Raw genomic sequence first — 14,870 nt, 5'->3', positions numbered from 1 at the left:
GATCCTTATTGAAATATATGCCTCTTTGACTGTTCTCCTCACTGTGCGTGTGCACAAATTAAGCTTGTCCAGCTCCGGTTGTTTTGAACTTCTTAATTATCGCCCTAACAGTAGAGACCGAGTGCATTTTCAGGCATGTAGCACTTTTAAAAAGCCAGTCTTTAATTTCTGAAGGTCAGCTAATTTTATTTCATTTTTGTTTTCTCTAATCTTCCTAGTGGTGATTATCCAGTGAAGCAGGACTAATTATGTTCTCTGGTTTATGAAGTAGGCAGTTGGTCAGTGTTCTTTAAGTATGGACAATATCTACTGTATTCACAGAGACGCATATTATTGAGTTTTGTTACTGTGATAAACATCATGATGATAAAATATTATAGTACCTGCATCTTTAGTTACGTGCTTTAGATTTTCTTCATAAGAATGTTTAGTAGTGCCAATAATACATGTTTTGTTAATAAAAAAAATATTAATTAGGCTCTTAGTTTAGATTAAGTTTACTTAATTAGAAATTCTCGTTTTGCTAAGCAATTGGGGTGGCAATATTTATAGAGCCCTTTAGTGAAAGGTGTGTGTGTGTGTGTGTGTGTGTGTGTGTGTGTGTGTGTGTGGTAGGAGGAGATGCTTGCTGAGGACAGCACTGAGGCTGAGAGTGTTGTGCCAGGTGAAAGCCAAGAAGCCCCTGATGCCACTGAGGTACGTATTCGTGTATATGCATGTGTGTGTTGCCATATATTTGCTATAGCTATAATAATAATGTGTCTGTTTAGGAGCTGGAGCTGAACTACCCCACCCTGGAGAGGGGGGCCGAATACGGGATGTCTCAGGAGATAATGTTCTCTCAGGAGCCCGAGGCTGCACACAGCCAGGATGAGCCCGATGAGCCAGTCATTGTTATTGTCAGTGATTCAGAAAGTGAAGAGGAGCAAGAGGAGGAGACAGATGAAGAGGAACAGGTAACGCTACTGAACACCTCTTTATCTGAAGGTCCATAACTGATCATACCAGCGCTGAGCATCATGACCACATGTAATGTACCATCATGATATTTATCTAATGGAAAACCTCATTTTCATCTTCTTTTTTTTGTTTGATTTATTATACATACACACACACACACACACCCACACACACCTCCCTCAGGGTCATGGGGGTTGCTGGAGCCTGTCCCAAGCGGATGGCAGGATATTATCTAAACATTACGTTTACCTGCCTGTTCAGCTCACAGCAACTTGGTTCTGCCCATTCATGCTGAAGTTATAAGGAGTGTTTCAGCACACTCTGTTTTTTTAATAGAGGCACAGTGCAGGGCAGCCTGTCAGAAAATGGGTCACTGACAGTGTCTCAAACAGTGTTTTCACATAGCTCTTTTTAAATGAACCGAACTGAGTTCTGGTAAAATGAACCTGAAGGGGAACCAACTGCACTGTAAGTGAACTATAAAGAGGACTGTTTTCTGTCAAGATCTCAAAGGACCAGACTACAACTTTATTAGAACTCAGACCCCTTTGATTTTACAGTGTTTTATTACGCAGACCTCATGAATTGGGCAGCGTTCTTCAATAAATCTGACCTTTATGTGGTGAGAGGAACTACCAGAGCAGTGCTGAAACGATTGCCCAAAGTGCATTGTGCAATTTTGAAAAAATGACCCTGCGCCTGCTGTTGTGGGCTCCGTTTTCTTCTGTGCTCGTCACCGGGGTCCACCCAGCAAAAATCCATATCTGCATTGAAGTTGTGAGTTTGAAAGAGCAGCGGTGAGTTCAGTGTTAAAGCAGCTTAAAACTCTGTGTTGTGTGCCCTGAGATTAAACACACTAAAATCACACAGGCTCTCGCAGATCATCTTTATTTATTTTTTATTATATTATATTTATTATATTACTTTAATATGTCAGCGCTGCTGTTTGATCACTGACTGGCTTTATCTTGAGTAGAGCCTCATAGTCCACGTCATACACAGAAACGGCCCATGTGTGAAAATGCCATGAGGCACCGTAACAAAAGGAGCACATTTAATTCTAAAGCATGAAGACATGCTGGAAAATGTTCATGTGAAATTGAATAGCTTTTGTCACATATACACATACACAAACGGCTTAAGTGGACCTCAGGGGAGAAATAAATTAATTTGTTTAAATTAATTTGCCAAAAGAGATACCTTATATGCAGCATAATCCTTGAAACAGAACCTTTTCAGAAGGTTCTTTGAGTCAGTTCTGCTTTATAATCTACATGCTCTAGTGTTTCAACTTGTACACGGTAAAGTTGTCATGCAAAAATGGTGGTATTGACGTGCTGGTGTTATTTCATTGCCTCAGGATTACCAAGAAGAGGAGGAGGAAGAGGATGATGACGACGATGAAGGAGGAATGGGAGAAGAAGGAGAGGAGAGCAACGAGGGGAGCGGCAGTGGAGATCCTAATGAGGCCTATGAGGGGGACGACACGGAGGTAGACACATTTGTACACGTTCAGCCACCAGACAGGCTTCAGTGTCTTTCCGTTTGGGTGCAGTGCCATTTTTATATTGTGTACTCCATGTGTTTACTATTACTATTGTGTTAATTGCTAGCATGTCATAAGCATCTAGAGAGGGTGTGGAAGAGTGTCTGGGCATGAGGACGCACATGTACCTCATACCCAAACACCTCCACACCCTGTCTGGAGAGAGACTGCACTTTTGTAAAGAGTATTGGGAAATGATTGGCAAAAACCCTGCACTGTACTGTTGGTGTATGTGAGCCAGACTTTATCTCTGTCTCACTTAATTCTCTTATTGATCAGGTAATTATAAATAAATAACTCATTTTCTCTCTGTCGCACTCTCTCTCTCAGGGTCCTGATGCTACAGACCCCGGCACTGAGACAGAGGAGAGTCTTGGCGCATTGGACTCTCAGGCTTTCACCAGTAAGCCATCATAATCCACTTTTAACTGTGCAGATTATTTCAGATGCTCTTTGTCACGATTTAAGACCAAGTAAGAAGGAGCTTGATGAAATTCATGGGCCATAAACAACCAACAAATACAGGCTCAAGTTGTGTTGTCTGATAATATTAATAAACATTATTTTTATTCTAATCTATTCCTTTTTCTGTTCTGTTTATTTATTTGCATTTATTGATTTAATTTTAGAACAAGCTCATACTATAATTCATGTATAAGTGCAGTGATGGGTTAAAGCTCAGTTTGGCTCATTGATTGATCTTATGTGGCCATGAGTCTGAAAGTGAATGTGACAGTTATTGTAAACGTTAATAATTTATGTAAACCTTTTTAGCTGATCATGATTAAGATAATTCCAGTTAATCACGTTCTTGTGATGTTAAATGATTGTGTTTGTCTAATTTGTTCAGATTTAGACCCTAATGAGAGATTTTTAAAAAAAAAAAAATTTCCTTCTTCCATTTAAAAAGCAGATTTTTGTTGTAGCTGAGTGGATAAAATACACTTCATTAGAATGTGTTTAATTTCAGTCGTTCAATGTTCACGTCGACTGGACATGAAAATGATGTAAATGCAGGGTGAACATGAGAATAAAGTGACGTCTACTGAGACACAACAGTGGCGTGTTCCAACTCCTCCATCACTAGCCACGTTTGCATGCAACCTAATAATCCATTAATAATCTGACTAATAGCTCAATCAGAATAGAATGCATCCATGTAAACACCTCAGTCGCAATAGCCTAGCCCAGTTGAGGCCATTCAGAATATAATTTTATATCCGGTTGAACGAGGTCGGTAATCCTGTAAATAATCTGTCCGTTAAATAGAAGAATAACATCCGTGTAAATGGCTGTATCCGATTACGTTCCCTATCGGAAAGTTTAGGTCCATTCTGCATGTGCGCGTCGCGTCATAGTGAGAGTTTATACTGTTCAACATGGCGGAGCAGAAACTGGTCTGCAGGGGAGACGAAGTTTATGCTCTGATCTTTAAAAGACGGCAGTAAGACGGACGTTCAGCTTATGTGTCTCAGAGCACGACGTCATCCTCTCGGCCTTCTTTAATAAGGACATGTGAAGGATGTTTTCCTGAGTCTGACATCATTTAAAAGCAATTAAAAACACAAGCACTGCTCACTGCTGCTCATCTCACTGACTGGATCTCATGATGTTCGTTGTCATGGAAACATTTACTCTAAGCAGTTTCAGTGGCACAAATCTTTTTTTTTTTTTTTTTTTTTTTTTTTTTTTTTTTTTTTTTTTCCTGGTGTTTTCAGGGCTGTGTGAACATGCAAATCTGATCTTTTCATCCTTAATGTTACACTCAGATCAGAATTCATGTGCTTTTTCTCCACTGCGCCATCGTGTTACCATGGCAGCAGTGCTGAACACACATTAAAGCGTGTAAACGGTGGAAAAGCAGCTCATCTCACCTTTTTCTCCTTCATTTGGCTCTAGCAATGAAGCTGAGAGCTGATCAGAGTTAATGATCTTCTCAGCGAAGCTCGTTCTGCTCGTTAGTTTGTGCTGATGATACAGTGATTCAGTCACGTGACGTTACTGAGTAGGACGTGGTCATGAGGGACATTTTAGGACGCTGGTTCATCACATTAATGACAAGATTTGAATCACTTACCTAAACAAGTATGAACCATCATGTCAGAGAGATCAGATTTTAGCAGGAAATGTTATTTGAGCAACAAGGCTTGTAATGTGAGCATAGCCTAAAAGACTTTCCTAAGCTCTCTTATAAGTATAGCAGTGACTTTCCTACTTGGATGGGGTATCAAACCTCCAGTCTTGCTCATGTGGTGGTGTTATCCACTATGCTATGCTCCGTTTGAGTGAGCTGAAAAAAATGTAAATGCCCACAACTAGTGACTGCATGTACATCAGTGCATTGATGAATGCAACATAACATATCAGTAATATTATATCTGACTCTTAATAATTAAGTTCTTATTTATATTTTTCACTAATTGAAATTGGTTTCCTAACTGAAGCGGTTTTCTTCATGAGCGTCTCTTATTCTTTATCCTCAGTGGGTGCCAGCTTATCTGGGTCCTTCACCACAGAGCAACCAATCAGCAGCTCTGCTCCCCGCCCTCCACAGTCACCACGGAGACCTCAGCATCCACTGCCTCCTCGGCTCAACGTTCTGGCCCCGCCCACACAGGAGCTGGGTCCGCCTGCTCAAGTCCAGGTACAGTTGCACCAGCAACCACAGCAGCAAAAGTCTCTGCCATGTTTACTGTGCTTGTGGGTTTATGACTAATTGCCTGTGTGCTTCCGGGGAAAGTGTGAACGCTTGCTTGACAGTCAGACGAATGTGTTTCCGCAGCGCATCCCTGTCAGACGGCAGACAAGTGCACGTAGCCTTCAGCTTACTTCTGGAGTGGCTGGTAGTGCAGTGAGTAGTCCTTTCTATTTGTGGGAATGAGACATACGCAGAGTTGCCAGTTTATTAGGTCTTCTATCTACCCACGAAGGCCATTTTATCAATAGGCAGCACTCACTGACATGTTGCTGCCATGTCGGTATCACTGCTGTGCTGGTTCAGCACCCAGATAATATCTGGTCGGTGGTGGTTCCTTGCCATTAGGTTGGTGGAGGAGCTGATAAATTTTGCTGTAGCAGAGGAGCTACAGTCAGTAACTGCAAACCTGCAAAGTGCATCCATGTGGCAGATGTTTATGATAAAATGACCAGTGAGTGTAGGTAAAAGGAAGGTCGTAAACTGGCAGATCAGTGTATTTATAGTAATGTTTCATGTTTCTGTTCTGTTTTCTCTCCTGCTTCTGCATGTCCAGCAGCCACAACAGCATTTCTATGAAGAGGAAGACCGCATGGTCCCCAGCACCCCGACTCTGATGGTTCATCGGTCAGACTGCTTCAATGAGACAGTCAAGTAAGCCCCTGCAGTGATGATGAGAAAAGACCAGTTCAGAGTAGAGCTTTAGGCTCTTCTCCAGATCACTCAGCAAGTGTTAACGGAAAAGCTTGCCACAAGCAGCGTGGAAACAAAGTACAAAATACTGCCAGGACTTACTGGTGACTGTTATAAAACAAAACTAAATTGAACGTTCTTTGATGTTTGTGCCACCCCACTTCAGGTTTAATATAAGCTGTTGCAGCCCTATTTTTGAATGAAATATTAAAGAAATATTGGCATTTTAAGTTATTCTTTCTTCCCCCACTTTATGGTGGCATTTTATATTACAGTGATAAAAATTTTGCCCTTGTTTACCTTCCTTTGTTCCACCTTAATAGCCATACACTTATAACCTTGATATCATTTAACATAAGTATTCTCAAAAAGATTTGTTGGTTATGTGGTATCTATAAAAGCAATAAAACGGTGATACTTAAAGTCCCTGTTTTGGAACCTATGTCCTTATTATTATAATTTTTTATAATAATAATATTATTATTATTATTATTATTATTATTATTATTATTATTATTATTATTAATTTAGAGGTAAGAGTGGGATGTACTTTCGTTGTTCTGTTTCTGGTGCTGACCAAAACTGTACCGGACATGTTGTGAAAGTTCTCCACAGGTAGCCGGAGTGCCACGTTTTGGGTTCGGCCTCCCAGACGACGTCCCGCAGGCGAGCTCCACGCACTCTGACATGGGCCTGCTGGCTGCACAAGGAGGTAGCCTGTTTCCTCTGATCTCTGCCTGCTAGTTCACATTTCAATTTGAAGCACATGCAGAATAATCAGGTCATTGTTGATCAACAAAAGGAGTCAGACCAGTGACTACATTGGAGCCCAGCAACCAAAAGTTGTTACATAAGGCACTGGAATTTGATTTCGTCCACATGTGGCTGTCTAGACATTATATTTAAATTAAAAATGATAAATTGCTCTAGCAGTCAGATTAGTCCACAAGTCTGTTTCTTTGGATGAATTATTCTAACAGTATAAACATCCCACACCATGTGTGTAGCTTCGCTCTATTTCAGGTTAATGCATTTTGTGGGACCTTGGAGGCGAAGAAAATGTTCAAACAGCATCTTTTAAACACCTTTTATGGTGTGGCTTCAACATCTGTGGCATCTGACAATTACAAGTCTGCTTGAGTAATTGGCTAATTAAAACCTCCTGACCTACAAACCCAGTAAGAGTGTTTGAGTGGAACGCCACAATAGGATAAACACCAGTCAGCTGACATAATGCAGCGTTCATTATGTGCCATTTAGGCGCAGTCCCATTTCACCCCTTGCCCCTACCACTGAGCCCTTAGCCCTCTGTTTTGTGCGTTCACATCTAAGGGTAGGGTGTCCTGATTCTTGTTGAGATAGAGGGGTGGGGTGAAGTGTTGGGGCTACATGACAAGCGTCATGTAGTCCTCCAAATGGACGTTTTTCAGAGACTCCAAACAGAGTTATGGGAAGAAAAATAAAACCAGCAAGATGGCTGTGCCAGAGGAGGGTGGGTGGGGGGGGGGGTAATTGCCTTGCCCAAGAGCACAATCAGGTATACCTAATCAGGCATGGGGTTTAAACCCACCTCTTCTACCATTAGACTTCAAAACGTTTGCTCAGAGGTTTGAGCATCACATACATAAATTATGTGAATCATTGCTTGTTTGGCTGTACGTTTTGTTTTGAAACTGTCGTATTTGTTGTTGCTAGCTGTGTACCCTTTAGCATGTTAGCTAGCCAGCTAGAAGAGTAAAGTGATGAGGATGTACCAGTCTTGCATAAAATCTTTTTTTTTTTTTTTTTTTTTTTTTTTTGTGGCTAAGGCTTATAAACAGCTTCGTCCACCTTTTTTTGCATTTGTAAAGGGCCCCCTACCCACACCCCACCGAAGGCTCATCTAACACGCTTCACTTATAAAGCTCATAAAGTAATGGAATGGCCCTTAAGATGCCATCAAAGATCTTGGAAATGGAAAGGAAACGTGGATGAGGGCTCTTTAAAAGTAATGTTGAAATGGTGTATTTTGGCCGTTTTCGTATTTGGCCATTTTAACGAGTACATTTTCTATTTTGTTTGGTTACTGAATGTGTTCTGTCTGCTGCACAATCAATCCCCTTCCATCAATGGAAAGGGACCACCGTTCTGTGTACACTTACTAGCCACCTTATTAGACACATCTACATTGTTTCTACACCTTGTAGATGCCCAGTTAGAGTGTGGCTCATCTTCTTTCATTCACAGTTTGATAGTCATCCTTTTGCCCTTTGTGGTCAGTTTCTGGCTTCAGTGGCTAAACACCGGGTGATTCAAGAAGATTTTCAAAGCACCATACTTTACAGGTGTGAGCCGTCTAGGAACCAATCACAATCCAATTGTAAGAGATGGTCATAGAGTTTCTGACTGTCAGTGGAAGACGGCTCTTTCAGTCTGAGAGGAGATGAGACCCCTGAGCAGAAAGCGTTCTGCGTTCTCCACTTCAATAAGAGTGAATCCATCAAAACTGTGCAGCGTGATTTTCGTGGGCAATGAAGCTCCAACAGCTCAGTGTTCATCGTTGGTTCCACAGCACTGGATGATCTCCGAAATCACACTGAAAGAGCCGTGATCCAATCCAGTATGGGATGAGTTTGACTGGTGTTGATGTCCGTACAGCTGGAGGAAGTTCAGACTGAGACCTTGTACAATTACATAATAAACTTTATGCTCATTTAAACCAGTTACAGTTCACTGCATTGATCTGTAACGATTTACAGGTGAAATTAATCATTTGGAAATCAGATGAGTCTTTTTGAATCACCCTGTATTATTGTTTGGTGGATGATTCTCAACCCTTTGGTGACAGCGGTGTGTGACGGGTGCAGAAACACTGTTCACTATTATACCTCTAGCTTGTTGGTGTCACGGCAGTTTATGATTAGTGAAGCGACAACCACAGGACCACCGCTGACCAGAAACTGCAGTGTGCGTCTCTATTCTGGGTGTATCTGATAACCTGCCAGTGTGTGGGGAGGTGTGTATAGTGCTGATGGTGTGCCCATGTGCGTTTTTTCCTTCACAGGGCTGGGCATCTACGACAGCCCCCTGTTCCTGCCTGCTCATGAGGAGGAGTCAGGAGGACGCAGCGTCCCCACCACACCGCTCCAGGTGGCCGCTCCTGGTATGTGTTACTAGTAACACACTCACACAAACATTGTTTACCTGTCCAAAAATGTGTACATGTACAGATCAATCAATCAACCTTTATTTTAACTCGGAATACAGTGAAGGTGCCCCTCATTTACAGTGTAGCCGAGTAATCAGTGATTGAGAAGTTGTACAGTAAAAAAAAAAAAAAAAATCAAATGCTATAATTAAATAATAATCATATAAAATTTTACTTTTAAGGTACCAATAAACTTAAATCAATAAATGATTTAAAATCACAATATAACAGCTTATAAAACCAAGTAACAGAGCAGATAAAGATAAAATAAAGAAGAACTAATTAATGAAATAAAAGAGAGATCTAAGACAAATTCCATCCATCCATCCATCCATTTTCTAAGCCGCTTCTCCGTCAGGGTCGCGGGGGGGTGCTGGAGCCTATCCCAGCAGTCTTCGGGCGGAAGGCAGGATACACCCTGGACAGGTCGCCAGTCCATCACAGGGCAGACACACAGACACAGACAGTCACTCACACACTCACACCTAGGGGTAATTTAGCATGTCCAATTGGCCTGACTGCATGTCTTTGGACTGTGGGAGGAAACCGGAGAACCCGGAGGAAACCCACGCAGACACGGGGAGAACATGCAAACTCCACACAGAGAGGACCCTGATCACCCAGCCGGGGAATCGAACCCAGGCCCTCCTCGCTGTGAGGCGACAGCGCTACCTAAGACAAATTGCCAATGATAAAATAAAAATTACTAATAAAAGAAGTAAAAAAAAAAAAAATTAAGTAGAGATATAAGTACAGTAGTAAAAGCAATAGCAAAGACATGGCTAAAACATACCAAAAGTCATTAAAAGTTAAGTAAAATCAAATAAAGCAGTGTCAGGCTGGACAGAGGTGGTTAGAGACTGAAAGTTTAGAATGTTCCTGTAACACCAAAGTTTGAGTTTCCTGTAATGAATTCCAGCTCGCTAGGGCACTGTAGCTAAGAGCAGATTTTCCCAGCTCTGTAAAAGCTCTCGGCACCTGAAGGGTGATCCAGTCACTGGAACGAGTCTAAATAAAATAAAATAAACTGCGTTATTTACACTGAGCGTTTTTGTGATGTACGATGGCCAGTAAGCGCTTTATAAATAAAAAGAAGCCAATGTGTCTCCCGACGCACAGGCAGAGTTGACCAGCCAACCTTTTCATATAGTATACAATGATGGGTGTTGTAGGGGTCACCAGTAATGAATCGTAAAGCATAAAGCAAAGCCATAAACAAATACACTGGTAATGAAGTAACAAAAGGAGAGCAGAGGAAAGTGTTTCAGATCATTACCGTTTGAAGTGTCTTTACAGAATCCTGTGGGTTTGTACACTTGTGAGCTTATTAACCCATCAGTGAAGCACAAGCTCACCGACAGCATTATAAGAGAAGATAAACCGCCCCAGGCTTTGGCTGCGTTTACACAGCAGGTAAAAGTGGCCCAAATCAGATCTTTTTCTCCGTATGTGACGCAGATGTGTGTCCGTGTGTCAGTGTAAACAGTAAAAACCTCACTGAATCGGACACTTTCAATTCCGATTTGAGATGCTTTCATATGTGGTACTGAAATCCAATACGTTCCGATCTGTGGCAATGCGACTCTGTCTGAATTCGTGGTTTTTTTTTGTTTGTTGTGTTTTTTTTTGTTTGTTTTTTTTTTTTTTTTTTACGTCAGTTCAACTCCCATTCGTCATAATTTCGCACTGCTGAGACTCAAACATTTAGGCTGATGTTTCTGTACCAAAAAATTAGGAGAGACTCCTCACAACCGCTCCATGTTTCGAACGTAACTGCCGAACGCGGCCGGAGGAGCCGAGGCTGCAGCACCAGACAACAGTTTACAGAATCCAAGGACACAAACCAAAGAAGTGGCCGAGGCCAAATAATGGACCCCCTTTACAGCAAACTCGAGCACATTCTGGGTGATGAGCACAGCTGTCAACTATTGAAACTTCATAATCGCTCATATGATGCTGGCGAAGGTGAAGCTGAACCCTCTGGGAGCGACTGGCGTTTGCTGGGCGTCAAAATTGTTTACTGCTGGATGAGCCGCATGAAGCATTGTTCTTTTGTGCATGTGGGTCAGTTTAGGAGCTGATCTGTTAAGACTGATCTCATTTAAAAGATAATGTGAGCAGCCAACCCAATTTTACCTGCTGTGTAAACATAGTCTTTGTTTCCACCTGGTTAAATTTCTTCTCCAGACTTTCTCTACACAGTTAGTTGACCAACTGTTTGATCTAATTTGTTAAAGTCGCCCACTGTAGACAGTGGAGGTGCAACACATGACCTACTAAAGAGGGAGGAGAGTTGAAACCTGTAGCTTTGGTGTCAGGTGGAAGAGTTTGTTGGTGGAAAGTATGTAACTGGAATGAACCCTTGGAATTGTGATGCTCCTTCATTTATCCAATGAAGGGCCATAGTGCTTGGTGTAATGTAATGGTTAACACCTTTGCCTTCTACACTGTGGACTGGGGTTCAATCCCTGCCTGGGTAAACACCCTACTCTACACCAATAAGAGTCCTTGGGCAAGACTCCTAACACCACCTTCGCCTACCTGTGTAAAATGATCAAATTGTAAGTCGCTCTGGATAAGAGTGTCTGCCAAATGCCATAAATGTGTTGATTTTATGTTGTTGCTCACTTTGATTCAGAGCTCTTTGTTTCTGCCTCCTTCCAAACAGTGACTGCATTTTCAGAGACATCCTCAGAGGTGACTGAACACGCCTCCCAGTCTGTGCCTATGGTCAGCACGTCCACACCGGGCTTGACGACTGCATCCGGGCCCAGCACCGCTGAAGAACATGACGACCTCCTACTGGAAGCTGGAGTAGACGGGTGAGCTATGCCTCCGTGGCCTTCGATGTACAGCAGACTTGCAGAATATTGGTTGCTCTACTGAAAATTGCAAGTGATATTTGGATTACCACACGTGGGCCATTGTGTGAAGCTGATATGACATTTTCAGATTTCTTTGCTTAGTCAGCGTGATGGCCGGTGTAACAGTAGCCTGTCCTTTAATATATGCTTGTATCTAGTGACCATTAGGAGTTAATGCGGTAACAGTAAAAGTCCATTTAACACTGATTTAAAAATCCATCGTGCAAACCATGTGCAAAGTTTGCATGGGAAAGTGTTGTTAGTAATAGGAGTATAATATTATAAAACATTTACAGCAGCTATTTTCTGCGTGTTTAAGAGGATCAGGGGAAAATTAGAACATTCTGAAGTCTGAGAATATATTTTATCTGCTTTGTTGTCATGACAAATGGGACAGAAGCCATTACAGAACAACAGTTAAGTCTATAATCTTATTTCGAAAAGAAAACGGTGTTACAGAAACATCCTAAGTTGCCGGAACTTTGACTTGTGAGGGTTTTTTTTTTTTTTTTTTTTTGGGTAACAGCGTTTTAAAAGCCCAGCTGCTGCAGACTACACCATCCCCTCTTATATACAGTATTATACAGTGATGGTAAATAATGAGGAGACAGAGCTGAACGCGTGTCTGTTTATTAGGAGGTATAACGTTAGCACGCTCGGCTAAAATGTTTGGGAAACGGAGACTGAAACTGTGGATCGGCGACTCTGATAAACAGCACAAGGCGCTGAACCAATATTCTTAACTTTGTTTATCACACTTGAGTTTTGTTTGACCCTTTTTACATCAATAATGGTAGCGTCTGGCTAAATTACTTGATTACGTGTTTAAGATTTCCTAACTGGAGATAAGATTGGATGCTATAAGATTCTTAAATTGAGATGAGATTTGTTTCTGAATTTGTGAAAAATCTTATCTTAACCCGTCAGATCTTACGACACAAAGATAAGAATTTTCTGTGATACGGCCGCTGGCCAGTAAAACGAGTAAGAATTCTCTTTTATGTATAACAAAGCGAGTTCACACGGTATGTGGAATGCAGTGATCATAAGACAGGATCAACATGGAGATGGATTGCTGATTAACTCTGTTAATATTGCTGCATTAGGTGTCATCTCCCAGGAACTTTAAAGCAGTGATGTTCCTGCCTGAACAGGGAAGAACCCAGTTAGTTTTCTGTATGTGGGGCAGAGGCATTGTCCACTATGCTGTAGTTTGAATTAATTTCAAAGAAGGGAAATGCCCGCTAATAGTGACTTGTGCATCTGCCAGGTAAAAACCAGGTGCTTAATTATTGATTGTAATAATAAGCTGCAATTGCTGGGTTGGATTGATTTTATTACATTTTCCCATTTAGCAGCAAATATATTGGCCGCCCATATGTCCAACCCTTTTTGACACTCTGAGTGTGAATTGATACTGAATGCGTGCATGTGTATGCAGGAGCAGTGCTGAGGCAGCGTTGGAGTCTGCGTCTCAGACAGAGGCAGAGGAGCCAGCCCAGCCTTCAGACGATGCCAGTCTTCCCTCTACCAGCCAGGAGCCCTCTTCCAGCTCTGCAGGTACACTCTGCCTCCAGCATCCTCCTTGAGTCCGGCGGTGTCCGTTTACAGAAGAAGCCCACCCCTTTCATTGAAAGGAGCCATGTCAGTTTGCTGGGAAGGTCACTAATGAGAAAAGCCCTGCTTTATGGAACAGTTGTAGAGAGATGTGCATAAGCAGTAGCTGAAACAGCCTGTTTCATGCATTAAGTTAAGATTAAGTGACCCTTATTAGTCCCACAACGGGGAAATTTCAGCTCCTGCAATCTAACCCATCTGTCCAGTGAAACAAATCAAATTTATTTGTATAGCGCTTTTTACAATGGATGTTGCCACGAAGCAGCTTCACAGAATTCTAGAAAAGACAACGTTTTAACAAGAATGTAAAACCCCTCCGGTGGGCAAGCCAGGGGAGACAGTGGCAAGGACTAACTCCCTCAGAACTGAGGAAGAAACCTTAGGAGGGACCAGGCTCACCAGGGGGGACCCGTCCTCCTCTGGTCAAACTACCTTCAAGTGATTATGCTACTAATATTAATAGCAGTAGTAACATCACATACACTCTAGTGAAGACACTCTAGAGAGCAGTGAGCACACTTGCCCAGAGCGGTGAGCAGCCCTATCCACAGCACCTGGGGAGCAGTTGGGGGTTAAGTGTGTTGCTCAAGGGCGCCTCAGTCACATTGTCGGCTCAGGAGATCGAACCAGTGACCTTCCGGTCGTAAGGCCCAAGCCCACGACAGCCCCAATTATTTGAGCCGAACAGTACAAACTGTTCAAACACGTTTTGTCAGATTTTTACCATTTCACAGATTTTCGAAATGTTAACGTTGCTTCCAGTTTCAGGTTTAAAGATCTTTCCCCATTCAGAGAAATGGGGGTCTGGTCATGTATGACTCGAAATAACTGCACAAGGCTGTTTCCAAGATGCCCACCAAATGAAGTTTCCTAGAAGGATTCTGTTATAACCCACCAATGCTGTTAATTTAAAATGGCATTTGACTCATTGCACTCCCAGTCTGCTGACATTTGTACAAGGCATCTGGGCCAAAGACAGCACAGTTTATCCCACCTAAATACACAGTATAATGACGAACACCCAGGTTTGGCTTGGGTTTAGTTTGAAGGGGTGTGCAGCTGTGTTGATGTAACCACAGTGTTGTCACTCGCTGTTAGTGTAGTTATGGTTTTGTGGTTTAGTGAAACACATTCACACTCCATCTTGCTCACCCCACCTTCTTATTCTTCTTCACCTTCTCTCTCTCGCTCTCTCGCTTACTTTCACTCTTTCCCAGACACAAGCAGCAGTCAGCCTCCCAAAGCCAGGACTGCATCTGGAAGGCAATGGACTCGAGAACGGGCCTCCAGAGGCTTCGTTAAGAGGGG

At 42.2% G+C, this 14,870-nt stretch overlaps 1 protein-coding gene across 3 annotated transcripts in view; it reads left to right on the top strand.

The window, feature by feature from the left end:
- tprb (translocated promoter region b, nuclear basket protein) overlaps positions 1 to 14,870 on the top strand; it is a 55,135-nt gene that overhangs the window by 39,884 nt on the left and 381 nt on the right. Inside the window, exons 38-49 of one of the 3 annotated variants that reach the window (XM_017722444.2) lie at positions 616 to 696; positions 771 to 956; positions 2,321 to 2,452; positions 2,837 to 2,909; positions 4,990 to 5,150; positions 5,289 to 5,357; positions 5,758 to 5,855; positions 6,500 to 6,606; positions 8,938 to 9,036; positions 11,750 to 11,903; positions 13,387 to 13,505; positions 14,780 to 14,869. In XM_017722444.2, coding sequence (XP_017577933.2) covers positions 616 to 696; positions 771 to 956; positions 2,321 to 2,452; positions 2,837 to 2,909; positions 4,990 to 5,150; positions 5,289 to 5,357; positions 5,758 to 5,855; positions 6,500 to 6,606; positions 8,938 to 9,036; positions 11,750 to 11,903; positions 13,387 to 13,505; positions 14,780 to 14,869 — 1,369 coding nt within the window. The remainder of the gene's footprint in view (positions 1 to 615; positions 697 to 770; positions 957 to 2,320; positions 2,453 to 2,836; positions 2,910 to 4,989; positions 5,151 to 5,288; positions 5,358 to 5,757; positions 5,856 to 6,499; positions 6,607 to 8,937; positions 9,037 to 11,749; positions 11,904 to 13,386; positions 13,506 to 14,779; position 14,870) is intronic. The other 2 variants (XM_017722445.2, XM_017722446.2) reach the window with 2 other exon arrangements.

The sequence above is a fragment of the Pygocentrus nattereri genome, chromosome 4 (genome assembly GCF_015220715.1).
Source record: "Pygocentrus nattereri isolate fPygNat1 chromosome 4, fPygNat1.pri, whole genome shotgun sequence".
In the NCBI taxonomy this organism is placed as follows: Eukaryota; Metazoa; Chordata; class Actinopteri; order Characiformes; family Serrasalmidae; genus Pygocentrus; species Pygocentrus nattereri.
Note: the sequence above shows the minus strand (reverse complement) of the source record. Positions and strands in the feature narration are given on the sequence as shown.